The 27,057-nt window shown below is 36.7% G+C and overlaps 1 protein-coding gene across 1 annotated transcript in view; it reads right to left on the bottom strand.

Moving 5' to 3' along the window:
- LOC120630795 (potassium voltage-gated channel protein Shaw-like) overlaps positions 1–27,057 on the bottom strand; it is a 241,637-nt gene that overhangs the window by 118,202 nt on the left and 96,378 nt on the right. The window contains exon 4 of the mRNA XM_039900074.1: positions 3,565–3,744. Within this exon, the coding sequence (XP_039756008.1) occupies positions 3,565–3,744 (180 nt within the window). The remainder of the gene's footprint in view (positions 1–3,564; positions 3,745–27,057) is intronic.

Here is a 27,057-nt window from a genome sequence, read left to right as displayed (position 1 = left end):
AATGGTACCAAGATATAGTTACACCTACCACATTACACTGTCTTACTAATATTATGAATGCGAAAGTATATTTGTTTGTTTTCCTTCACGCCCTAAAACGGTCTTTATGTTGTATAGAAAGATAGATTCCCTATTTCAAAATACAAATATAAAATAATCCTCGGGATTTGTAAACGCGGACAAAGAACACGGGTAACTACTAGGAGATAATAAATGCTCAAGGCTATAGATCAAAACATAATTCATAAGGAGACGTCAATTTCATCATCAACATTACATCAACCCTAATATTACCGGCATGTAAGTTTCCTCACGATGTTCCGTTAAAGCAAGTGATATTTAAATTACTTAAAATGCACATAACTTAGAAAAGTTGTGCGTGCTGGGATTTGAACTCTGCGCCCCGAAGGTGAATTCGGGGCGCCGAATCCCAAAGCGCTATCACCACTCTCGTGAATTTACTCAGTTTATATTTATGGTCTATCCCATCCTAGGTCAATTTGCAGTCGACTAGTCTTAGCACTCTCCACGAAATATAATTAATCGTATTCCCACTAGGTCCCAGTGAATTAGTGAGTCCGCCTGAAACTCATACTAGGTCACGGCTCTAGCTACTAGTTTGTGGCGACCACTATCGCTTTGAAACGAATAGGTTGTGTTGCATAATAGTTTCTAGCTACTTCCCATTTCCATACATTCACTGCAGTTTGTAGTTTACATTTTGATGCAGTGGAATACTGGGCATCACGAAATTACTTTGTTTAAGCAGGCCCGCAGCTGTTGCCCGCGTTTATTTCGCTTTTTTTGCAAACCTTTTTTTTCTTGGTATAAAAAGTTGCATATGTTTTTCTCCGTCCTTTCAACTAACTCAAAAGTCAAGTCCAGTTTCTCTATGTTTTTGTGACAGAGCTCGTCCCGTGATGTACTACCCTCATGCTTATTTCTGCCGCTAAGCAGCATTTTTGTGATGCTGTGAACCGGTCTGAAGGGCGTGGTTGAGCTCTGCTCGATCCGTCACTAGTAATGTAAAATACGCAAAAACTACTTAGCCGGTCCTCATGAAACTTTGTACACAAATTTTCGAAGTGTTAGAAGTAATATAGGATACTTTTCATTTCGACATTAAGCTGGGTTCCTTTGGGAGAGGGGATACGATTTTACACCATAACTCCGACAAATTATAACCGATTTAAATAATTATTTTTGTACTATAGAGGTTATAATATGTGTTTAATTTTGCCCACACTTTGGTAGGAGATAGAGGACAGAACTCCTCAGCGGACAGCAGTAAACCCCACATTTAAGGCTAAGCGATACTTTAATTTTTTTAGATCTACAACTAAACTTAATGCCACATCCAAAAAACAAAATCAAACGCAGACGAAGTCGCGGGCAACAGCTAGTATAATATAAATATGTGTGTATCTTATGGTATTTAATTTTATTTATTTATTTATTATTTTAGTATACGTAAGTTTATTGTATGTGTGCACTTAATCGTTGCCAGAAAGAGATCACTATCAGCGATAAGGCCGCTATTACACCTATAATTTAGTTTATAAGTTGTTTATTGATAATGTTATGTGGTTTGGTGTGTAATAAATAATTTTATTATTATCGTTAACTCTTCAACATGTCTGCATCAGCGAATCACAGCAAGTGTGAATATTAATAATTATATTTGTACGCCATTGTGTATGCGGGATTTATTGGAGTTAACCGATACCAATATAAATATTTAACGCTTTGAGGATTTGCTGAGATCGCTCGTGATTGAATAACTTTGTATGGACGTTAAGGTACTGTTTCACTGCTGCGAACGTTATTGTATTTTTATTCCATTATAAGTTCTAAGTAATTATAATATGACTTACTTAAACGATGAAGGAAAACATCGATTGGAAACCTGCATGCCTGAGAGTTCTCCATAATGTTCTCAAAGGCCTGTGAAGTCAACCAAACCGAAGCCTACCGTTCAGTATTTATAACTGGTACTGGAGATTTTCTTCATTTCATATCATCTGCATACCCTGTGCATACCCTCTATGCACGCCACTGGCTATATGTGTATGGTAACGAGTTGATATGATGATGATGATGATAAGTTCTCCTGGTGGTAACTGATGATGCAGTCTAAGGTGGTGGTAAGTCGAATCTGTTAGGTTTATGGCAGTATAATACTAACACTCCGCGAAAAGCAGGAGAATCTGCATGGTGTAATTTATAATTTCTTCAATCCTTATACACCACACCAAACAGATATAGCAAATTAGGCTTAATTTTCATGATACATTACTGTTAAAAATAACTATAAAATCTATGACGTACTTCATATAGTTAATTTTTCTGGCCGGATAAAAGTTTACAACTTCATAAATTAAAATCTTCTCGACATGTATAAATGACCAATCTACCTCTGACGTGCTCACGTGAGGTTTTTTGTTTTTCATAAAAAAGTTATGCTTACATAGCTATAGCTAGCAAGTTATTAGCAACAAAATTCCAAAAAAATATAGTGGAAATCGAAAAGTGCATGGAGCTGTCAAGTACACAGCGTAACTAACGTCGTTTTTAAATCAACGTCCTGAAATTTAGTCCTGTCATTTCACTCTCTTAACCTATGAAATGTTACTTTGGATGATTACACCAATCTGTACTAGAAAGCAAAGCTTACTACAATTGCGTAGCGTATTTAATCGCATCAGTGAAGCGGTACCATAGCGCGGCAAAAATCCATGGGATTATGTTTTGAGATTTGATTCCATTCAACTTCGGAGATTATTTTACCAACAGCTGTTTTTATTTTGGGTGCGTGTATTGTTATCATAGAGCCTCCAATATTCAGGCGGGCATGTTTTGTTCGAGAGTTTTCATTCATCAACAATGTATTCCCATCGAAATCGGAAAGGTTAGAATAATAATACTTTGAACAAACATTTTAATTTCAATCTAATTGACGACCTCCCTAGCAACGGTGAGCGCTGTTAATTTAAGCAGGAGGTCCCGAGTTTCCGGCAGAGGCAATTTGGGAATTTATAATTTCTGACTTTTATATAATAACAAGTAAAGTACCAGTTATTTTCTAAAAATAATTCCTTTTCTTAACCAAGGATTTAGGAGTTCTCCCTATAAATTAGTTAACAACTATAAACAATAAGCGAATCGCAACCCGTGCAATACTTATTATTGCTTAATTCCGGTCACCATCCATCCAAAAGCACCATTTGGTCATGATGAACACGTCTTCATCATGACCAAATGGTGCTTTTCGCTAGCAAATGCTCTGTGTTACTGTAATTTAAGAAATCTTTATTCGGTTTTAGACAGATTCCTTCTAAACAAAATGAAAAATTGTTCAAATTCGGTTTATAAATGAGAGAGTTTTGAAATAAAAAACATAAAAAAATAACACAGCCGATACAGATACCAGTAGTAGAGATATTGTGAATGCCAAGCAGCATTTCTGTGCTCCGGTCTGATGGACGCGGTTGCCGATGCAATTATAGCCTTCAGGTACATAATCAAGTCGCTGTCTGAAAAATTATTAAATCCTGCATCTCTAACCTTTGCGGTGGGTGAGCTGGATGGTTCGTCGAACAACGCCCACACCTTGGGTTTGACCCTCTGCCATGCACCCAACTCTCCGTTGAGGTACGCCTCTTCATACCCGAACAGCCTTGCGATTTCTTCCTCCGAGGGCTTTTCGCTGTCGATGTCCAACTTGTCCAAAATCGCCAGGGTGTTCTGAGGACAAAGTTAATACAATTGAGACTTATTAAATTATGGAAAGATTTTATCGTTCCAGGCTCATGTTATAAAACGTTTTAATGAAATAATACTTCACAGGCCTTAGAGGTACATTATGTACTGTCTCTGAGACTTATATGTGAAACCGAAAACCTAATAGTTTCTGAGTAAGCTAAAAAATAGTTTTTACTAAAATAATTCATCACTTGCAAAATCAAAAGCATGTGACTCCTGTCACTTTATAAGGTACGCGTCGCGAAGCGTAGGTACTATGCGCGTGTCGGTATTTTTATCTTCAATAGGGTTGCCGTAAGGAAACACTAAGAATGTTTTGTATTTTTTTATGGAAAAATAAATATGCATCTTTTGATTTAATACTTAATGAGATTTAATTTAATATCTATTCTTTTACATAGACTTGGTTTTGTGGTATTTTGTAGGAGAGACATTTCTTTTCCATTTCATACGTAAACGACACCAAAAGTACCATTTGATACCTATTTACGCGGTATACCGCGTGACCAAAAGTACCATTTGATACGGCAAATACCTGTCCGTGTGTGTCTGCAGAATACAGACTGCACGGTATTTGCACGGAACACCACACCACCATCCACGTCACCTGGCGTCGGTTGCTACTATACACTTACAAATCGCGCTCACGCTCTATGTGATGCTCTTCACTTACAAGGTGTGCTAGCTCACGTACGTAGGGTGCTACGTTGGAATGGACATAAATCACTAATAAAAGAAGGTAAACAAAAACGCAAGGTGCGCCCTTTGGAGGCTGAAAGGAGAATGGCCTATCTTCCTCTTTTTTAAGGGGAGTGTCAGATAAGATTGGAAGACTCCTTAAACAGCGGTATGACATAAAAACTGTCTTCACACCCTTACAAAAGATTTCCTACTTGATGCGCTCTCCAAAGGATCGTTTACCATACCAGTGTCCCGGTGTGTACAAAATCGACTGTAGTTGTGGAAGCTCTTATATTGGACAAACAAAGAGATCCATAGCCACTCGGGTCACCGAACATATAAAAGCGGTTAGAGACAATGAAACACAAAAGTCAGCGATTGCAGAGCACATTCTACAAGGGGGCACCCAGCACTGGATAGAGCTACATGACCCTAAAGTTCTCTCCACCGACCGTCATTATATTCCAAGACTGGTTCGTAAAGCGATTGAAATTCGGAAGCACAAAAATTTCAATCGTGAGGACGGTTTTAAATTAGCAAGTATGTGGAACCCAGTGTTAGAATTATGCAAACCAAGAGAGCATCGTACAGCTTCTCAATTTAAAAGTGACGTTGTCAGTGTAGTGTGTCGAAATGTTCGTGAAATATCGACAAAAAGAACACGAAAGCGGGTTGTCAGATTCTGCCCGTGACATCCAACTTGACATCTCGTGCCTACGCAGTCCCGTCGTGACCACGATCCATGCAACTGGGTCGAAATATCGACAAATTCAAAATATTATCGTGGTATTAATGGTATGGTATGGTATTATGGTAATTAACCACGAAAATCTTAGTTTAAAATCTTTAATGACAAGGTTGCTTTCAAGCATCCGGCTCCGCTTTCATCTGGCACGAGATAGAAAAATGAATGTTAAAATGTAAATTATTGATGCAAAAAAGAAAAAAAAGAAAAGAAAAGAGAGAGAACCACTGTTGAGTTTCTTGCCGGCTTCTTCTCGGTAGAATCTGCCTTCCGAACCGGTGGTAGAGTCACTTCAGACTTGACGTTTCAAGAGTGCTTATATTAGGCCTACTTGAAATAAATGAATTATGAATTTAGAATTTTTGAAAAAACTACAAGTAACAACAAACAATTTATTTTCTTAAATCTTAAATCTTATTGGGTTCGCCAATTTCCTAAAAATCCAAACATGACAATTTCGGATTTCAAACCCAAGATCAACCCTGACAGACCAATATGGCTGCAGAGTGACAACCATTAACGTGCAAATAATTGGATGTTTTACCCTACTTAATATAAATCCATTTGTTCAAAATCGTTAATAAAGTGGGCTAACGTTGAAATCCGTATAATCTAAGCACTCCAGTTGGGGTCGTAACGAAGCACTTTAAAATCAATGCTTTTACTCAGTACATTTTTTTAAGGATTTGGCATCCACTTATTTTGAATTGAACGAAAATTTGTTTTGGTTTTTTTCTATTTGGATAACACAATTTTAGTTTAACTTCATCAATTTAAACATAAGTTAGTAAAAATATTGCGTTGGGAGAACTATTGTCTAACACTGTAAGAATGATTATTATATTCCACATTTATGTTATCTACCGTTAATATTATGTATTAGTTTATTTTACATATGAATGAATGAATACACATTTATTGTATACAAAAGAAAAAAGTACTTACAGAGATATACACATAGAGCAAGAGTACAATTTGGTGGCCTTATCGCTTTAATTTTTATGACCTAACCTGATTAAATATTTGTTTCATTAAAATGCTTTTCTTACAATTTCAAGAAAACAGAAAAAATAGTTTGATCTGTCCCTTCGTCAGGAGCAGGGGGACAGATTGCACTTTTTATTCCCTCCGGCTTTGTCCCCTCCGGGGACAGAGCCAGAGACAGGTATAGTCCGAATTGCCGGCCAGTAATTCTGGAGAGGTAAAGTAGAAAAAGGACGTCAACGGCAACGGGACCTGACCAATTGACCTTTGTTTCGCGTTATCCAATATTTCTTTATGTTAGAAAGAATTAATAAAATAAAAAAATAAAATTTTATGATTAATGATTTCCTAATTTGTGATATTCTAATTTAATTGATCTGTACGAAATTATTATAGAGAAGCTTTATATCTTACTAGATGTGCCCTGCGGCTTTGCCCGCGTAATTTTGGGAGGCGGCGATCTGCTACATAGTCAACACCTATAGTCAACTATGAAATTTCGCGATTTTTTCACAAACATTTTTTTATATTACGTTTTTTTTTTTATTCAATGAAAAGTATACTATATTATTTCTAATACCTCCAAGAATATGTGTAAAAAGGATGGAAGGTGGATAAATATCACCTAAACACCAACACTTCGCAGGGCATAAAAGGAACACATCCTGCATAGTGTTGTCCTGTGGCCATCACCCTGAGGCGTAGATCTGAAGCGCCATGTGCCCGTAATAGCACCGACATCGGCGCCCCTCACACCGGAACAAACCATTGCACCAATGCTGATTAGCGACAGAAATAAACATGGTGGCGGTAGTACATGGCTTTACCAAAAGCTTTACTACTACTCAAAATATATACATATATTGTATCATCATCATCATCATAATATAAACCGATAGACGTCCACTACTGGACATAAGTCTTTTGTAGGGAGCTCCAAATTCCACGGTTTGGTGCCGCTTGGATCCAGCGGCTAACAGCGTCGCGCTTAATGTCGTCTGTCCACCTCGTTGAGGGTCGACCAACGCTGCGCTTACCAGCACCTTGGTACCCTAACGTCCATACTTTCTCCGAGCTCTGGGCCCCGCATATTGCCACTAAAGCTTCGCGTTGCTTTAGTTCTTCTACGGTTCGCCTCATTTCTGATTTAAGCACGTAGAGATACTCGTATATTATTACGTATATATTGTCTAGCCGCTTTAAAATAGTCATAACATTAAACAAAGAGCATTTCTTCTGTAATAAATATTAGGGAGCATATTTTTCAAATGTTCCCTCCATTTATTATTTTTTGAGGACCCTCAAATAGGGTTGTCATTTACAATAAAGCTTATGTTAGTTTACCAATGTAGGATGAATGTTTGAGTGATTTACAGTGTGAAGTATGAATGAATGAATATACTTTTATTGCTCACCACAAAAAGTACATAGAACAAAAAGAAAAGTATAACAAAACGAAAAGTATATTGGAATGGCTGACGGTATGTAGGTATAGTTCATTGTATAAGTTCAAAGTTTATATGAAACTTAAGCTTATAGAAAAATCCTATTATAATATTAATTCATACCAGAGCTTTATTATCAAACATGTAATATGTTTGATAATAAAGCTCTGGTATGAATTATTCTAACTTCATAGCTAAACATGTCTCGACTGTGAGAGTGAAACTTACCTTCGCTATCTTAGGTACCTGGGGATATCATAGTGAAGTTACGCGAATTAGTACACTTATATAACAATAAGTGTAGGTTGTGTATTGTTTTAACCGCGGTATTTACTTTAGTAGCATGCAGGTGCGTACGTTTAGTAGCACTATTTAGGGATGTGATAAACCCTATCTTGGCCCTTTAGAGGTAGTCGGTACGGGTCGAAAGAAAATAGTGTGATATCTTAACTAGGCTTACAGACAGTGGCGTGCACAGTGTTTTTGACTAGGGTATACATGTAGAAGGAAGATGGCATGAAATGGAAAAATTCTTCTCCTTTATGAGACATACAAAATTTTTGGGGTAAGCAGTGATTTTGTGCTTGAATGAAGTGCACGCCACTACATATTACACATATACGCAACAAATTTATACATACTACATTTTCATAGTAACTAAGTATTTCATCGCTTATATTGACATAGCGATACGAAGTCTATAAGTTCTCTCATGTGTGCCCTAACTCTGGGCACAGGATTCCTCATAATAGATAGGGATATGGGGCTTACACCCGCTACGCTACTCTAAAGCTTAGATGACTTAAAGGTATGTAGCAATAAATGTTAGGTTAGGTTAGGTTAAGTAAAAATTTATGATAATAAGAAGCGATGACTTCATTTGCTCTCAGAGGCAGGGAGGCAAGATTTAGATCTTATTTTTTTTTTTTAGTTTCCTACTTGCCATGTGCTTATTTAAATACTTTAAAAATATTTTAACATAAAAAAAAGTAACTGGCAACCCTAACACTCATTTTATATCTAATACGTGACCTAGAATTTAGTGCCTTCGTAACCGAGCTTTCAACAGAAATGCCCCTTATTGTTAAAAGAACAAAAGTCAAATTGCAATAACGGGTCGTTCACGCGACTGTACCTTTTATTAATATCCCGGGCAAAGATAATAGGGGTGCATTATCGACGTTCCCCGAACACACGTATTTAGAATCTCGACGTTGGATTACGCCAGACTAGCTGTTGCCCGCGTTCACGCTTATTTACAAATTCCGAAGGCAAGAGAAAATGAGAAGTCACTTCCTATGGGCCTCATAAGAAGGCTCAGAGTCAGCAGGCGGTGGAGAGAGCAATGTTAGGAGTATCTCTACGTTATCAAATCAGGAATGAGGAGATCCGTAGAAGTTATCTACATAGCTCAGCGAGTCACAAAACTGAAGTGGAAATGGGCACAGATCTCTGACGACCTCCCCGGCGGAAAGGTGAGCGCTGTGATTTTAGGCAGGAGGTCCGGATTCGTCTCCCGGCAATTGGGAATTTATAATTTCTGAATTTTTGGTGGGAGGCTTTGGCAGTGGCTAGTTTCCACCCGACCGACAAAGACGTCCAGTAAGCGATTTAGTGTTCCGGTGCGATGTCGCATAGAAACCGATTACGGGTATGACTATACTCGCTAACAGATTAGCCTACTGCCATGTTAGACTGCATCATCTCTTACTACCAGATGAGATTGCAGTCAAGTGCTAACTTCAAGACATCTCCAAGATATCTCTCATCATATATTCATCAACCTATTGCCGGGTTTATATGTATATCTATATATAATGTATACCTATTATTGGGTATCCTCTTACAATGAGAAGGGGTTAAGGCCGTAGTCGGACTCCACACACCTTTGAGAACGTTATGGAGAACACTCAGGCAAGCAGATTTCTTCACGATGTCATTCTTTACCGTTGAAGCAAGTGATATTTTAAAACGCAGATATTTAGAAAGTTAGAGCTGGGATTCGAACTCGGCTCCTCGAAGTGAAGGCGAATTCTTTCCCACTGGGATATCACCGCTTCAACTCTATATACACTTTCCTGTAAATGAAATATAGAACCTATTTTTAGATCACATTTTAATTGCAATGGTTGAATGTCTTTTGTCTCTCACAAAGTTTTGCGGGTCTGCAGAACGCGCAATAATTCATAATGGTGGACAAGAAAAGGCTTTTATTCAATTCAATACATCCCTCAGACCACTCACTTCCCTTTAACTATATTAGACTACATACAACATTATAATTTCAACTTTACCACAAATAAAGAGAGTTCAGTTTCGTGTAAAGAGGGTATTGTCCATTTTCTATTACTCCGTTCTCATATTCAACTCGGATTATATTTTTTTGTTATTTGTTTTTTTATTTGCAAAACGCTGTGATATTTACGAGATATAGAGTAAATATTTGTCGAGCCCTGTCCCTTCAAAGTTACAATTTAATGCTTGACATTTTGCGACGTAGAATATATTATAGGACGATTATATTATGGTGGAGTAAAATTTGCGTGTTGACTACACGCAAATTTTACTTTTGTCGTACCCACGTACGTCACCACGACGGCCTTTGTCGTGGTGCGGAGCGACATCTTTATGTGGTTGACATCTAATTCACTCGCACAATACGTTTAGCATACACGTTATTTATGCTACGTTTTGACGACCTGGCACAGCGGTGAGCGCTGTGCATTTAAGTAGGAGGTCCCGGGTCTGATTTCCGGCAGGGGCAATTTGGAAATATAGAAATTTTCTCTGGTTTGGCCGTGGCTAGTTACCCCCCTACCAACAAAGACGTGCCGTTTACCAATATAGTGTATCGGTGCGATGTCGCGTAGCAACCTATTAGGGGTGTGACTACCATAATCCCTAACAGGTTAACCCGCTACCATCTTAGACTGCATCATACCATGTGAAGTTGCACTCCTATACTTCATTAATAATAGTACATTATAGTGGCTTATTAGAAATATAAAACTCCATGGACTCCATAACTGAATACTAATATTTTTTCAGTATTTAGTAATTAAGTATGATGGACCATTTAGTTAGCGCCCACAGAACTCAATGCAAATTTTTTTCTGGCTCGCTTTACCATTAAAATAAGGTGACTTCTGATGTCTTATTTTTCAAATATAAGTAATTTATTGAAAAAAAAATGTTGACGTGACAACGTCGTAAGAAAATACTGATGGAATGGTTGTATTTTTCAAAAGAAAATTTTAATTTTATTGGTTTGATAGATATTATCGTTGCTATAAACAATTGACACCACATTCACTTTTTACTGCACTTCATCCTTGCCGAAAACATGTAAATATATTATTGAATAGAAGCTGTCCACGCGGACGCATCGCTCACTCAAGTAGGAGGAAGACAGATGTCGAACGCGGAGGCCGACTGTGCCTCTTTGTCGCTCGTTCCGCGCTCTCGCTCGCACTTCAAGCCTTGAATGGAACGCCTCAGTGCGAGGTAACGCATACGTCATGTTTTTTCGTGCGTGCAGCCGGCTCCATCGAATTACAAGACGTTGTCACGTCAAAATTGGCCATGCCAAGGATGGAACCCGGCACCTTTCCTTTATAAGACCGCACACCACTGTGCTAAATCATGTTTAGTTTTTCGCTACCGAGCTCAAATAGTTTTCCATATAAACAACTTGATATTTCAACTAATTTTACCAAGAAAACAGAATTACATTGGTGGTTGGTCCTTAAGCACAGTAGACAGCAGTCTTTAAAAAGGTCCTGATTATGGACCCATAAAACATCATTTGTTTGTATACACCATATGCTTATCTATTCATAAGTCGAAATAGTTTTAGCATCTAAACATATTACTACGTTATTATAAGAGAGCCGATCTCGTCAACGAACAGTTCTACAGTTTGACGGAATTTTTGTAATTCATATTTCTATAGTAATTGTAACTGAAAATAAAAATATATATATTTACCAAATTTTTTATGTAGCCCAAATAATTCATCTTGCAAAACATTCCGTTTTTATTAAGGGTATAGAAATCTGCCGAACCTGAAACTTAGGTTTTCCTCTACAGTTTCTCTATTTCTCTTAAGGGATGTCAACCCTTTGACTGTTAACGCATAAAATTTGAGTTTATGGAGTCGTAAATTTCTGTGTTAGCTCGGATCAGTTTCATGGATACGATATTTGTGGGCCAAGTTGTAAGAAAATTTCGGGAAAATCTCCTTACAAATAATTTTTAGTCACCTAGAAATTGAAAGAAAGTGGATATAGGATAGAAACAGGCGTTACGAAAATCCACGATATATTATGAAAAAATTTGAAAAATCCAAAAGTGCACGCCTCATAATCTCATTTTTTTCACAATAAAATTGAATTTTTTTTAACTGAAACTTTCAATGCTCATTTCAATTTTTTTTTTTCATATTAATTATTATTCATATTTTGTAAACAAGACACGGGAATGTCATAATGATTGCACATTGAAAGTTACAATTAATATTAGCTAGAATAATTACATGGAAATTTAACGACAGTGAATTGAACGCTCATATTAACTAAGAAATTATGTCGTGTGTTACTTTAGATAATTAAAAAAAAATTATTCCGATAGTTACCATGCCGTAACCACGGCATCCCGCTGATGCAGCAAGCTTCACGAACAATAGGCCAGAGAGGAATGCCAGCTTGCAAATTGAACCACGCAGGGAACAATGGAAAGGAACGTTAGTCTGAAGTCACCTACACACGCGTTAACTATTAATTGTTATTTTATTCATTTAAATAATTTCTGTAATTTTCAATTAATTTTTGATAATTAAATTTATAATTTTTAAAAAGTCTTTTGTTCACCGCCATATCGTAACTGGCGCAGTCGGTTTTTCGCGAAAATTGGCTGGAATAAAGGCCAATTGAACGGTTCCGACCGTGTAAATCGCGAGCTTGAACCTACGACGGCGGCCCGGACAAAGGATTCCACGTGGAAGGTGTCAGACCCGTAAGGAGATGCTGAGAACGCTGTGGTGAGTACTCTCGCTAATTCAAGTTCCCAAGCTCTATTTCCTTATGTATGTTAGTATTAAGTTCTGTCTAGAAGCTAATTTCGCTAGAGACATAAAATTAAGAGATTTTTAGAGTAGGTAAAAGTCTGACAGTAAAAATTGTTATAGACTTTATTAAAGTTATAGTAGTGCATGTCTAACAGCTATTATCGTGATAGGCAGGTACTATATTATACAAAACAAACATTTTCATCAGTTATTAGATAATTATTTTGCAAAATGTCTATCCCAGATTGCGATACGACTAGTTTTAAATTAATTGCGGATTTAATTCCAAAATATGATGGTAATACAAAGAGATTAAATTATTATATTCGAGAAATTGAAAATATCCTTGCTTTATTAGACGAAAATGCTAAGGTACACCCGGCATTTATATGCCTCATTAAAAGTAGACTCAGCGATACCGCGATTGATGCAATAGCATACGAAGAAAGCCTTAATTCTTGGGACTCCATTAAGGATGCTCTTATACGGAGATTGCGAGAACCCAGGAATGAGATCCAAGTTATGCAGGAGCTCAGTAGGGTGCGGCGTCATAAAAACGAGAACGCTGATATGCTTGGTAGGCGTCTGCGTGAGTTATTAGACACTTTGTTTTCCGTAGGCACACATTCCAACAAATCATACTATGAAAAAATGGTTATAGAACAGTATACGAACAATTTAGAGTTCCAAGTATCGATAGGGGTGCGAATAGCACAACCCCTCACTCTAGAATCAGCCATAGTCTTAGCTAGGCAAGAGGAAGCTAGACTTGCTTATAATAAGACAAATTACAACAATAACTTTTATAACACACCATCAACATCGGCTCAGGCAAAGTTTAGGGAACCAATACGTGCTTTAAATCAGCCTCAAACCCCTTTATCACCCAAGTATATTAACTCACAAAATAATCTAAGTAATACAACTGTAGTTCCACGTCAGAATAACCTGACTCCAGAACAAAGGCAGCAATGGGTACAATCCATGTTACCATGGAAAAACCGCCCAACAACAAATAACTATAGACCTACCTCAGGCAACTTTAGAAATAACATACCACATCAACAGGTTAATCCCCCTCAGAAGGTGTCTGATGTCACTATGAGATCTGTAAGTAAACCACAAAAACCACAGTTTGCTGCTGAGGAGCTATTTTACACAGGCTCACCGGGAGACTACGAGCAACCAAATCTCGAGGAAGAGGACTATGCCGATCAGCAAGGTCAGTACCAAGATTGGGTCAACCAGCAGGAGTATGAACCTCAAACGGAGGACGGAGAGGCCCAGGCAAATTTTCTACAAGGTCAGCACAACGTCGACCAAGGATAATAAAACTAAACAACCACGATAAAGATCACCTGCCGTATATTGTGCTACCAGAATTTCAAGGTAAGTTCCTCATAGACACAGGAGCTTCGCGCTCTATGATATCACCCAGTGTAATACATAACACAATTTTCCAACACCTTGTCGAGTACGAACCCTTTGAAGTAAAGACAGCACACGCTACTACACGACACAATCAAGTTGCATATTTACCACTTCCCCCTGCATTCAATAGTGACTTAATTCATAAATTCCTTATTTTTGATTTTGACAGGAAATATAAAGGCCTTATAGGGTTAGATCTACTAAAAACACTATCTTGTAATATTGATATTAAAAATAGGCTTTTACATACCGCCAACTCAAGTATTCCTATTGCGTTCGATTACCCAAGTAAGAAAATAACAATAGAGCCAAGATGCGAAAAAATTATATTAGTAAAAACCAATTATGCAGACGGTCAGTACATTCAAGATGAGTTCATATGGTGTAACGGCTTAAAATCCCCCACCGCAATAGTCGAAGTTAGAGAAGGTCAATTTAGAACATCTGTTATTAACTTTAATTCCGAGAAAAGAATAATAGCCAACAATGAAAAGTTTGTTTTAGAACCATACTTTGAGTATACAGAGGTTTGTAATTTAAATCATATACAGGGAAGTTCAGACATAGATAAAGAGTTATGTGACAACTTAGGCAAAATTAGAACGGAACATATGAACGAAGAAGAGCAACGCGAGATAAATAGGATTTGCTACCTTTATAGAGACATTTTCTACTCAGAAAACATTCCACTTTCCTTCACACATACTGTTAAACATCAGCTAAGATTGACAGACCAGACTCCAATTTTTGTTAGAAGTTATAGGCAACCCCCTCAGGAACGCAAAGAAATACAAAATCAAGTAGATAACCTTTTAAAACAGGGTATTATTCGCGAAAGTATATCTCCATGGTCATGTCCTGTACATATCGTCCCGAAGAAACCAGACGCATCAGGAAAAGTAAAATGGAGGTTAGTCATTGACTATAGAAGGCTAAACGATCGAATAGTAGAAGACAAGTACCCGTTACCTAATATATATGATATACTAGACAGACTAGGACGCGCGCAATATTTTACAACACTTGATTTAGCTAGCGGTTATCATCAGGTGGAAATGCACCCCGATGATATAGAAAAAACTGCTTTTACCACCGAGAGAGGACACTACGAATTTCTTAGAATGCCATTTGGTTTAAAGAATGCACCTAGTACTTTCCAGAGACTTATGGATCACATACTTAGAGGTATAGATAACGTGTTCACTTACTTAGATGACGTCATAATTATATCTACATCATTACAGGAACATATGGAAAAGCTCAAACAGGTTTTTGATAGATTTAAAATACACAACCTTAAAATTCAGTTAGATAAGTCGGAATTTTTGCGTAAACACGTCACATTTTTAGGACATGAACTCACTGATCAAGGTCTCAAACCGAACCAAGACAAAATCAAAGCGGTTTTGAATTTTCCATTACCTGAGACACAAAAAGACATTAAGAGCTTTCTAGGACTCGTAGGCTATTACAGAAAGTTTATAAAAGACTTTGCCAAGCTTACTAAACCAATGACCTTATGCCTTAAGAAAAAGAGCAAAGTAATACACTCCCCGGAATTTTTAGAATGTTTCAATAAATGCAAACAAATTTTGACCAATGCACCTATTTTACAGTATCCAAATTTTGACGAGTCTTTTATATTAACAACAGATGCGTCAAACGTAGCCCTTGGTGCAGTATTGTCTCAAGGAAAAGTAGGCTCAGATAAGCCAGTGGCATACGCATCAAGAACTCTTTCCGATACAGAAGCCCGATATTCCACCATAGAAAAAGAACTTTTAGCCATCGTCTGGGCAATAAAGTACTTTAGACCGTATCTTTATGGGCGAAAGTTTGTAATATATACCGACCATAGGCCTTTAACGTGGCTTATGTCACTAAAAGACCCCAATTCTAAATTGACTAGGTGGAGACTTAAACTGGCTGAGTACGATTACACGGTTGTATATAAAAAGGGTCGACAAAATACAAATGCGGATGCCCTCTCGCGAGTTAAAATTTACCATAAAAGTGTAGATTCACTTGCAGTAAACTTAGACGACAATGACGATGACGATATTATAAATAGAATATTTGACAACGTTCGCCAGGGAGCAGTACAGGATAACGTACCTGCAGATAATAATGACAGTAATAGCGATAATAATAGCACTAACGACAATAACGTGACAGTTAGACCTAACATATTACATAACCCAGACACTGAATCTGACAGTATGAGCGTCGTGTCACTGGACCCTGATAATTTAGTTTCAACAAACCATACCCAGCCTGATAACGAAAATAACGGAATACCAATCTTATCAGATGCTATAGACAGACAATTAAAGCAATTTCATATTAGGTCAACCCCAGGTTCCACATATAGAGTAGAAAATAGGTCAACTAACTCTAGAACGGTAATTAAAGATGTCTTTATTCCAGTGAATAACACAGAGAAAGAAATAGTTCAGTTCTTAAAAGAACATACTATTGCCGATCGTGTATTTTACTGCTACTTCTATAACGAAGAGTTATATTTAGCATTTTCTAAAGTTTACACAACAATTTTTAATGAGAGAGGTCCTAAGCTCTTCAGATGCAAATCACGCGTTACCTTAGTTGAAAACAAGACGGAACAACAAGAAATAATTAAGAAATATCATGAGGGTAAAACAGTGCATCGTGGTATACAAGAAACGTATAAGCAAATACACAAAAACTACCACTGGTCCCACATGTTGCTTACCATCCAGGCATTTATAAATAAGTGTAGCATCTGTTTACAAGCAAAATATGAAAGAAACCCCCTTAGACCCTCGTTAGCCCTGACGGAAACACCCACTAAACCTATGCAACATATTTTTATGGATTTATATTCTACAGGTGGAGCTACCTTCCTTACTATTATAGATAATTTTTCAAAATTCGCGCAAGCAATCCCATTAAACGCAACTAGTAGTGTACATATAGCTGATGCCCTATTTCAGGTTTTCTCAATTTTAGGTACCCCATTTAAAATTACTACAGACTCTGATAGCAAGTTTGATAATGAGGTAATAAAAGAGATGTGCGCTTTACATGATATCAACATTCACTTTACAACGCCGTATAATCCGAATTCAAATTCACCCGTAGAACGCTTTCATTCAACTATAGGAGAAATTATTAGAATCCAACGAATGACTAACAAGGACGACCCTATACAATTAATTATGAAGTTTTCCATCATAGCTTACAACAACTCTATTCATTCTGCAACGGAATATACCCCACACGAGCTACTCTTCGGACACACAGCATCCAGAAACCCACTAGAGTTACATTACCCTAAGCAATTTTACCAGGATTATGTTATCAAACACAAAATGCAAGCCGAAGCTGTACAAGAATGCGTTACGGCGCACATGGCGAAAAACAAGGAGCAGGTAATAGCGAAGCGGAACCAGGCAGCAGAAGAAATAACATTCAAGGTAGGTGAAACAGTTTACAAACAGGTGGCCAAAACAGCGAGAAACGACAAAACCAAACCGGTTTTCAAAGGACCCTATAAAATCATCCATTTTCATCCAAACAGTGTAGCAGAAATTATAGGAAATCACCCTAATTCTAAGTCGATCCGGGTTCACTTCAAACTTCTACGAAGGCCTCATCATGTTCCAGGACAATCATCCTCGGACCCTTCGTGTTCCAGGCAAGATCCGAAATAACATTTCAACCCGTAGACAATACGAACGGAGTTTTATTACTTAGACAGGGGCAGATCCTTAAACAAATAGATTCCTTCAACCTTGCTTGCGTTTACAATGTTACTCACTTACATTTAATATCGACAAAATTAATGTCATTATACGCAAGTACTAGAATGGCTGAAAGCTACACCACTGCAAATGAGCTACATAAAACATATAGGGATCAGATAGAACATAAGTTAGATTTAATTACTAAGAAATTAATTTTTATTTCACCTAGAAGTAGAATTAAGCGTGGTATTATTAACGGATTAGGTCATGTAGTAAAGTTGATAACTGGTAACCTGGATAGCAATGACGCAATCCGTTTCGAAAGTGAAATCAATAAAATTCGTACTTCAGTCTCTAAAATTCAAGGCTCGCAAAAGCGAACTTTATCTTTGGCGGAAAATACAATAACAGAATATTCGAATCAATTAATGAAGATAAATGACAACCAGAAGATACTATCATCTATATTGAAAAATATTACAATCACTTCCAATGCAGTCGAAAACCAGTTACACTTTTTAGAAATATACGTTCAAATAAGTTTTAGTTTGCAGATTATTTTAGATAAGATGATGTTGCTAGAAGATGCCGTATCATTTTCTCAATTAGGCATAATGCACCCTAGTATTATAAGCCCTAGAAATTTAGTAACAGAAATTAATAATTTACAGAAGTACTTTTCGTTAAATCCCATAGAAAAAATAAGTATAGATAATATTCATACGATAGAAAGGTCTATCAGCGTTAAAGCTTATAGTACAGAACATTCGCTAACATTTATACTAGAAATCCCGTCCATTCAACCCACTACATATGATTATATACATATCTACTCCCTACCTAACAACCGTAACCTTACCATTATACCAAAATCCAAATTCCTTGCACTTGGAAGCGATGAGTACGCTTATCTAGAAGAAAACTGCAAGAAGATAGCTGAAGACACCCAGCTCTGCAAAGCATTAGACACGAGATCAATAGAGAAGTCAGAAGATTGCATCATTTCACTCATTAAACAGAAACCTGGTAACTGTACTCATGCTCGTATACACCTGAAACGAGGAAAACTACAGAAGATTCAAGAAAATACATGGCTTATAGTATCAAATGAACCGGAAGTTGTGAAAACGCAGTGCGGCCAGAAAACCGAATATAAAAAATTAGCAGGAACATTCCTCGCCAACCTCACAGAGGACTGTCAAATTAATATTATGAACAGAACAATAAGAACACACACCACTAGTACCACCATCAATGAAATAATCCCATTACCTAACGAAAACCTCATACCACAGAAAGAAGCCCAATACGAGATTCATCTTGAAGACGTCTCATTGGATAGTGTCCATGAACTGATAAACAAAGCCGAAGACATTGAAGAAGTCGAACCTGTCAACTGGACCTATATGATGGCAATCCCCAGTTGGCCCACATTGCTCCTCTACACATTCGTAATATCCGCAATAAGCTGGAGAATATACAGTTTCAAGAAACATACAGCGGTAGCAAGTCGCGAGGACGCTCCTGGAAGCTCTAGGACTAGCTTCCATCTTAAGGAGGGAGGAGTTACCATGCCGTAACCACGGCATCCCGCTGATGCAGCAAGCTTCACGAACAATAGGCCAGAGAGGAATGCCAGCTTGCAAATTGAACCACGCAGGGAACAATGGAAAGGAACGTTAGTCTGAAGTCACCTACACACGCGTTAACTATTAATTGTTATTTTATTCATTTAAATAATTTCTGTAATTTTCAATTAATTTTTGATAATTAAATTTATAATTTTTAAAAAGTCTTTTGTTCACCGCCATATCGTAACTCGATACGATCATTTTTTCGACCAATTTTGATGCCACATACACCCGTCCATACACGGACGTCCGGAAAAGATTATGTTTAATGTTATTATTTACTATGTTAAACAAAAAAATTGTTATTGAAATGTATTTTATGTGCCTGACAAATTATTTGACTTGATATTAGTGTACTCAAATTAACCTGTAAGTGCAATATAAATAACAAAAAATCTATTTCAGTTTCGAGAAAACTGCTTTTTTTGAAATGTCGAGAGTAGAGCACAACCTCAACGCTTCGCTTATGAGGCGTGCAATTAAACTAAATTTGCTATACTCCGCGAAAAGCAGGAGAATATTTGTGATGTAATTTATAATTTCTTTATGCTCCACTCCAAACAGATCTTCGGCAATGTACCCTCTCTTGTTTTAATGAGCGAAACGTGCATCAACGGAGCATCCTCAGGAGATGTTAACTTTACAATGAAAAGTCAACATCTCCTATAACTTAACAATTATTCTTATTCATTCAACGTAATCCAAAGAATATAGATAAAGTCTGTGATTTCCACACTAGGATTCCCTATGTCGTGGAGATCAAAAGTCTGCGACGCCCTCCCCGTATTTACGAGGCCCGCATACCGCAGTTTCCTGTGCCTTGTACCATACAAAGCAGCCCAATGCAACAGATGGTACTACAAGGTTTTAGGTAATATTATGGTTATAAAACATATTTTTCCTACAAATTAAGCATTCATGCTCGATTATTTCGTTATTTAATATCTCTATTCTTGGCACTCCAACGATTCGGTATTCGGAGAAGTAAGTCTTCTTGGAAATTTGTACGTAATAATAAGCGACTTGTGTAAGCAATGTATTGTACTTGTAAACGAAGTGGGTACACTTTCGACTTCACTTTTAGGGGGCGAAAGGGTTGATGATGATGATGAAAACTACCCCTGAAAATACAGAATTACGCGGAACATACGTACGAGTTGGAAAGCAATACTGCCAAAGTCGCTTTTTCATCATATCAACCCAGTACCGGCCCACTACGGGGCACGGGTCTCCTCCCACAGTGAGAAGGGGTTAAAGCCGTAGTCCACCACGCTGGCCCATTGCGGATTGGTGGAGTTCAAACACCTTTGAAAACATTAAGAACATTAATTAAGAAAACTCTCAGGTATGCAGGTTTCCCCACCATGTTTTCCTACGCCGCTGAAGCAAGTGATATATAAATTATTAAAACGCACATAACTTAGACAAGTTATAGGTGCGTACTGGGGTTCGAACTCCGCCCCCCGAAATTGAAATCGAAGCTTTTACCACAAGGCTATCACCGCTCCACAAAATTCATGGTGATAATTAAAGTATAATCTAATACTATTAAAATTTCTTAAAACGCACGTACTCAAAAAAGTTATAGGTGCGTACTGGGGTTCGAACTCCGCCCTCCGAAATTGAAATTGAAGCACAAGGCTATCACCGCTTCACAAAATTTATTATGGTAATAAATAAAGTATAATCTACATACCACAGCGGGGGATTACGTTGGTTTGTTATACCTGAGAGTTTATTGTTGGGTTTTTGCGTGATAATTATTGCTCGCGGCGTCACACATGTATAAATAAAGTTCCTGAGGGAATATACGCCCAAGGTATTCCGCCTTTGTATTTGTAAAATGTTGGTTGGATATTTTATTTATCTAAAAGGTGATGTACCCTTTTACAGTCCTCGTAAGGGGTTGTGTCAGAAGGCCAAGGGCGGATCCAGCTTTGGCGCCAGGAGGGGGTCACATAGTCGCACTTATAATTTAATTTTGATGCCAATAGATAGAAGTAAAAAGTAGATATTTTATTAATGTACCTAAGTACTGTACTTAAAATTTTTTATTCTTTATTTTACACTTGCAAAACTTAACCTAAATAACTTGTACATATACACGTACATAATGCCATCTTCTCTTGAAGACATCCAGAGAAGAATTATCACTCACGGAATGAGGCAGCCTATTTATATTCCATAACCGTGGTGAATGATTTGCCATAACAGCTAGAGGTATGTCGAGGGGTATGACGCAAAAATCCGCAAGAGTGAAGGGTTCAACAAGCTAAGGGGGGTCATGACCCCCATGACCCCCCCCCTGGATCCGCCGTTGCAGAAGGCTTCAAAATGCCTGCGTTTGATTTTATTATTGAGGTGCTTATCGAGTAGCAAAATCCTGTCTATTCAGCTGCACTAGTATGTTGGCAAAAGTCTCGGTAATGAAAAAAAAAATTTAAAGACATGATGACTTATTTTGAAAAACTGCCCTATTTCGTTGCTACAAGTTGCAAATTATATTTAAAAAAATATATATTCCCCGCGATAATGCTCGCCGGGTGTCATGGCGGTACCCGTGACGGCATAGACAATTAGTAAATCTTTGTTCCATAGCTAAAGATAGTTTTGAGAACAAAACACTGATAGTTTGAAATCACTAAATACTCAATAGCAAAATTATATTTATGTAGACGTGACGTCATCATTTTGAATTCGGCGTTTCACCTGTCATGGCGGATCGCTAGTTTTTGCAGAAATAATATATATTGAAAATTAATACCAATCTCATTTAGATTATAAATAGAAATAAGTTATTCATATTAAATGAATAATATGTCATTAGATAACTACAATATTTTACCGATTCTTTGTTACTGCCATTATTCCTATTACGAGTCGATACTTTTTTTCTTATATAACTACAAGTTAACCCTTTACTGTAATCTTACCTAAGTGATGGTGCAGTCTAAGTGGGTAGCTGTTAAGAGTATGGCAACTAACCACGGCCGAAGCCTCGTGAAAAAAAACGACCCAACAAAAACACAATTATATACACATAAAACGTGAGTGTCGATAATAGAGACATTAAGAACTAGGAAAACAAAATTCACTGCAGTTGTACAACAAATAGAAAATAGAAAGTTTACAACTACGGACTTCAGCGTCCGCCATTATTGTTGTCGGGCAATAAAACGTCACACAATCTCCTATCTATTGTAAAAGCATTCTTTTATTTCCCTTACAATACGCGATCGTAAGCAAAGCTCTGTCTTTTGAATTTCCTCTTTGCGTTTCGTTTGGTTGGATAAAGGATTTTGAATTTACGTTTTGCTTATGCTTCGTATCCCGAGGGTATTTTCTGTGTTTTTCGTTTTTATTCAAATAATTTAGATGATAGGGTCAATTCACACTAAAACGCAGAACATACAGAACGGTACAAAATTTATCGAGACTGCGTAAGTGATTCTTAGGACTTACGTGCATGCAGCGAGATTACGTCTACCCATTATGTCGTCTTAGTATCATATACAACGTGTAAATGAAAACCGAAATAAGCCTTTACAGGCTTTTGAGGTACGTTTTTTATTGTCTCTCAGATTTATTTGTACTAACCTAGTAGTTTTTGAGCAAAACACTGCCATAGTTTTTACTGTGAGAAATGAGATACAGTCCTAACATCACATGCAAAATTAAAACCATGTGACTCCTGTCAGTTCATTGAGTACCCTCGCCACGTAGCGTAGGTTCTATGCGCGTGTCAATCTTTTCAATAGGGTAGCCATAAGTGAACTTAGAATGTTCTGATTGTATGGAAAAATAAATATGCTTTTGATATAATATTTTTACAGATTGATTCCTTATGAAATATACTGATAGCTCAAGTTTAATACTATTAAGTCTACTTTTTCTTACTTGTCTTATAATGTAAATATTCTTTTTTTACTTTTTAGTGTTAAGTTAATTACAAATGGTTAAAAAAACACACTAAGTATACTAAGAATTTTATTGTTGTTACTAATAAAATAAGACCAAAAAAGTTTTATTTTACTGTATAAAAACATTTCTAAATTTAAGAAAAAATGTGGCTGCAAGAATTTAAACATTAGGAGTTAGAACTTACAGTGCAATATACTAGGTAACATAAAATTCATAATTCGTTTAAAGGAAATTGCATACAATTCTACAATAAACTACTCATTGACATCTTGGAGATGTCTCTTAAAAAGTTCAAAGTTCATAGATGGAGATGTCTCTTAAAAAGTTCAAAGTCATAGAAAAGTCCTGTTATAGTATAAAGGACTACATCATCGATAAAAATTGCTCTTCTAATAATTTTAAATGACATTGTGAGATGGTGATAGCAAAAAAAAAAACACCCGGCTAAGTGTGTTATGGGCTTCTTCGTACACCGGGACGCGTTTGGAACCCTCGTAGCTTTAGTTTTAAGATCACGAATGTGGTTATCGCCATCATCTCACTACCGTGTAATTCTTATGTACGCATCAAAAGTGCCACCTATGTATGAGCCTTGCCACCTACTTGAATAGAGATATTTTTGACTTTGACTTTGTATCTGCTTTAATTTTTTACATACAACATATATTGTAAATAATACACTAAAGAGTAATGAATACACTGTTTACATTATAAGAGAGGTTGGAAAAAATGGAGTGTAGATGCGTTGCTGATGGAAGGAATTAGGTACTAAGATTAGAGTTATAGCCATTCACACCAAGGTTAGCAGTTATAACTCAACATAGCATAAACAAAATCTGTATTAGGTCAATCCACAGTTCACTCGCATAGAAATAACGTCATAAAAACTATTACGTCATACATCAGAACTGAATTTTATGGCTGTGTGTTTGTTTTGTTAAGCGCTTGTGTATATCATACTTTATATGAAGTGCTTTGTTTAGTTTTTTTTTATACTGATAAAACGTATTTATAGGAAAATTTTCATCGAGCTAACGAGAAAAAATGTATATAGATACCAAGGACTTGAGTCTCAAAAAAACTATTTTTTGTTTAGAGTCCATCAAATTGAAAGTAAACGTCAAAGTCAAATATCTCTTTATTCAAATAGGCACAAAGATGGCACTTTGGATGCGTACATTACATGTAAAGTATGTCATACAAGTGAGTTGATAAATTCGTCAACTTAAAAATAAATTTACGAGGGTCCCAAACGCGCCCTGGTCTAAGAAGTAGCCCACAACAAACTTAGCCGGTTGTTTTTTTTTTGTTATCACTATCAAACATTGTCATTCAAAACTATTAAAGAAGCAACCTAGTTAGAGCAATAATTTACACCCAAGCATTTTTATCGTTGCCGTAGTCCTTAATACAATAATAAGACTTACGTTTAAAACAAACTTTGATTTTTTTAAGAGACATCTCCGATATATCAACTGGTATTTTATTGTAATTAAGCTTTTTGATAAACCATTTGACTAATGAAACCGAGAACTGCCTCAGCTTGAGCCACAGCTTGATAGTTTTAAGTGATAATGTGAGATGGTGATAAGAAAAATAAAACAGTAATAGTATAGTTACATTTGCTGGCTGTCTTGATGCGTGGACGAAATTGTAAAGTCTATATGGGCAAACCTACCCGTTGGGAGAGGTCTTATTCCAGCATTGGTCTGTTATAGACTGTATATAATGATGAGTTTAATATATGCACTTGTCAAGCGTCTTGTCTGTTCGTTTGTAGTGACTTTACCACCGGTTCCAATCAAGAAGATGGAAAACGGTTAACGTGTATTCCATAAATTCTTTTGCAAAATGAAATAATTTTTCCAATAAGGCCTTCTTGCGCAAACCAGGCCCGCTTACACTAATAGCTGTATTCAAATTACGTAACAGGGGGTTTTTTTAACTTCAGGTTATATAGTTAAAGTTTTAATAGTATATTGGGTTGATAGTTCTAACCCACCTACGTTTCGCTCCGAATATGAATAATTGTTAAGAAAAAAAACAGTCATTGTAAAGTCAACATCTCCTGAGGATTCTCCGGTTTCGGAGCGATACGTGCGTAGAGGGTACATTGCTGAAGATCTGTTTGGTGTGGAGTATAAGGATTGAAGAAATAACACCATACAGTTTCTCCTGCATTTCGCGGAGTATAGCAAATTAAGCTTAATTTTAAGTAACGCCTGCTTCTATCCAATACTTTGTCTATAAATCATGTATTTTTATTTTTAAAACGCTTTGAAAGACATTTGATTATCGTTGATACATTTTTCAAACGGTTTACTTCAATTCGGTCAAAGTTAAAAGCGGGCCTAAAAGTGATAAAACAATATTTATGTTGGGCTGACCGTTCTTTGCATACATGACGTGCTGGCCACTGAATCAAATTTCAAATCTCTATTTCGGGGAAAATAAAAGAAAAAGCCAGAAGTTTCCCAGTAGTGGTGTTTACGTAACGTTCAAATTTTTACGACCCAAACGGATTTATTATCTTTCAGGACGTTTAAATCATTCACTTTTACTGCACTCGCTCACAGTTATTTATATGACCAAAACGTTCGTCCATTAGTACTTTTCATGAGTATTGCTTGCCTACTTCCTTTATCATCATCATTTCTGGTTAAAGACGTTTACTCTCTCAAAAGAAATTACATTTTCACTTAATGAGAATATTTACTACTTATTTTTATGTAGGTAATGTAGGTTCACAGAAACAATCAGAAATTATAAACAACTTGAGGGTAAATTTATAAATACTTCATATTGTCATACATAGCCAGGTCCGCACTCATATTTGGTCAATTACAAAGGTTCTAAGTTTATTCTTAAAAATATTGAAATTTTGTTCTATTTTAATGTCGTTAGGTAATTTAATATACATTAATGCTACTTCAAATTTTTCTTACCGTAATTTGTTTGTAATTTTGTGTGACATTTATAGCCTCTAACAGTCCTCTGATGGATCTAAAGCCTCTCCCGATAGTATGGTTCACCCATTATCACCACGCTGGACAAACGAGTGATCGTAGGAGATAGCAGTAGCAGCACAAAGCAGGCCGGTACCAGTTATAAATAATAACAAAATAAATAAACTAGCACAATAAACACATCGCCATCTAGCCCCAAAGAATGCTTAGCTCCTGTAGCTAAGCATTCTTTGGGATTCTACTAAGATTTTGGAAATGTACAACATTTTATTACGGAGTAATGAGGTAGGTAACAAACTCGTAAAAATTAATTAATTCTTATTGAATCTATATATTGTTTCAATACCAGTTGAGATTGCAGAGAAGAGCTTGCTGGCATATTGTAGAGGAATAAAAATAATTACAAATTAATTGGGAACTTTGCTTGTTTCATTCATTTTATTTAGCTAATAGACAGTATTTATTCCGAACGGAGTGTATTACAAACCTGAGGCAATTACGTTTAACTGCCTCCACATCAATCAAGTCATTGTGAACCGGTTAATGGTACTTATATCCGGGCTTTTCGATAATGGTGACGCATTGACGCATTAGTTCAAAGAACCTTGCCTATAAAGGTAATTTCATTTCATCAAACATTCCCTCATGTGTCGAACGCAAATACTTCCAGTAGCAAAAATACTTCAGCGACGAAAGCCAGA

The sequence above is a fragment of the Pararge aegeria genome, chromosome 17 (assembly GCF_905163445.1).
Source record: "Pararge aegeria chromosome 17, ilParAegt1.1, whole genome shotgun sequence".
Classification (NCBI taxonomy): Eukaryota; Metazoa; Arthropoda; class Insecta; order Lepidoptera; family Nymphalidae; genus Pararge; species Pararge aegeria.
This window is presented reverse-complemented; position numbering and strand designations above follow the sequence as displayed.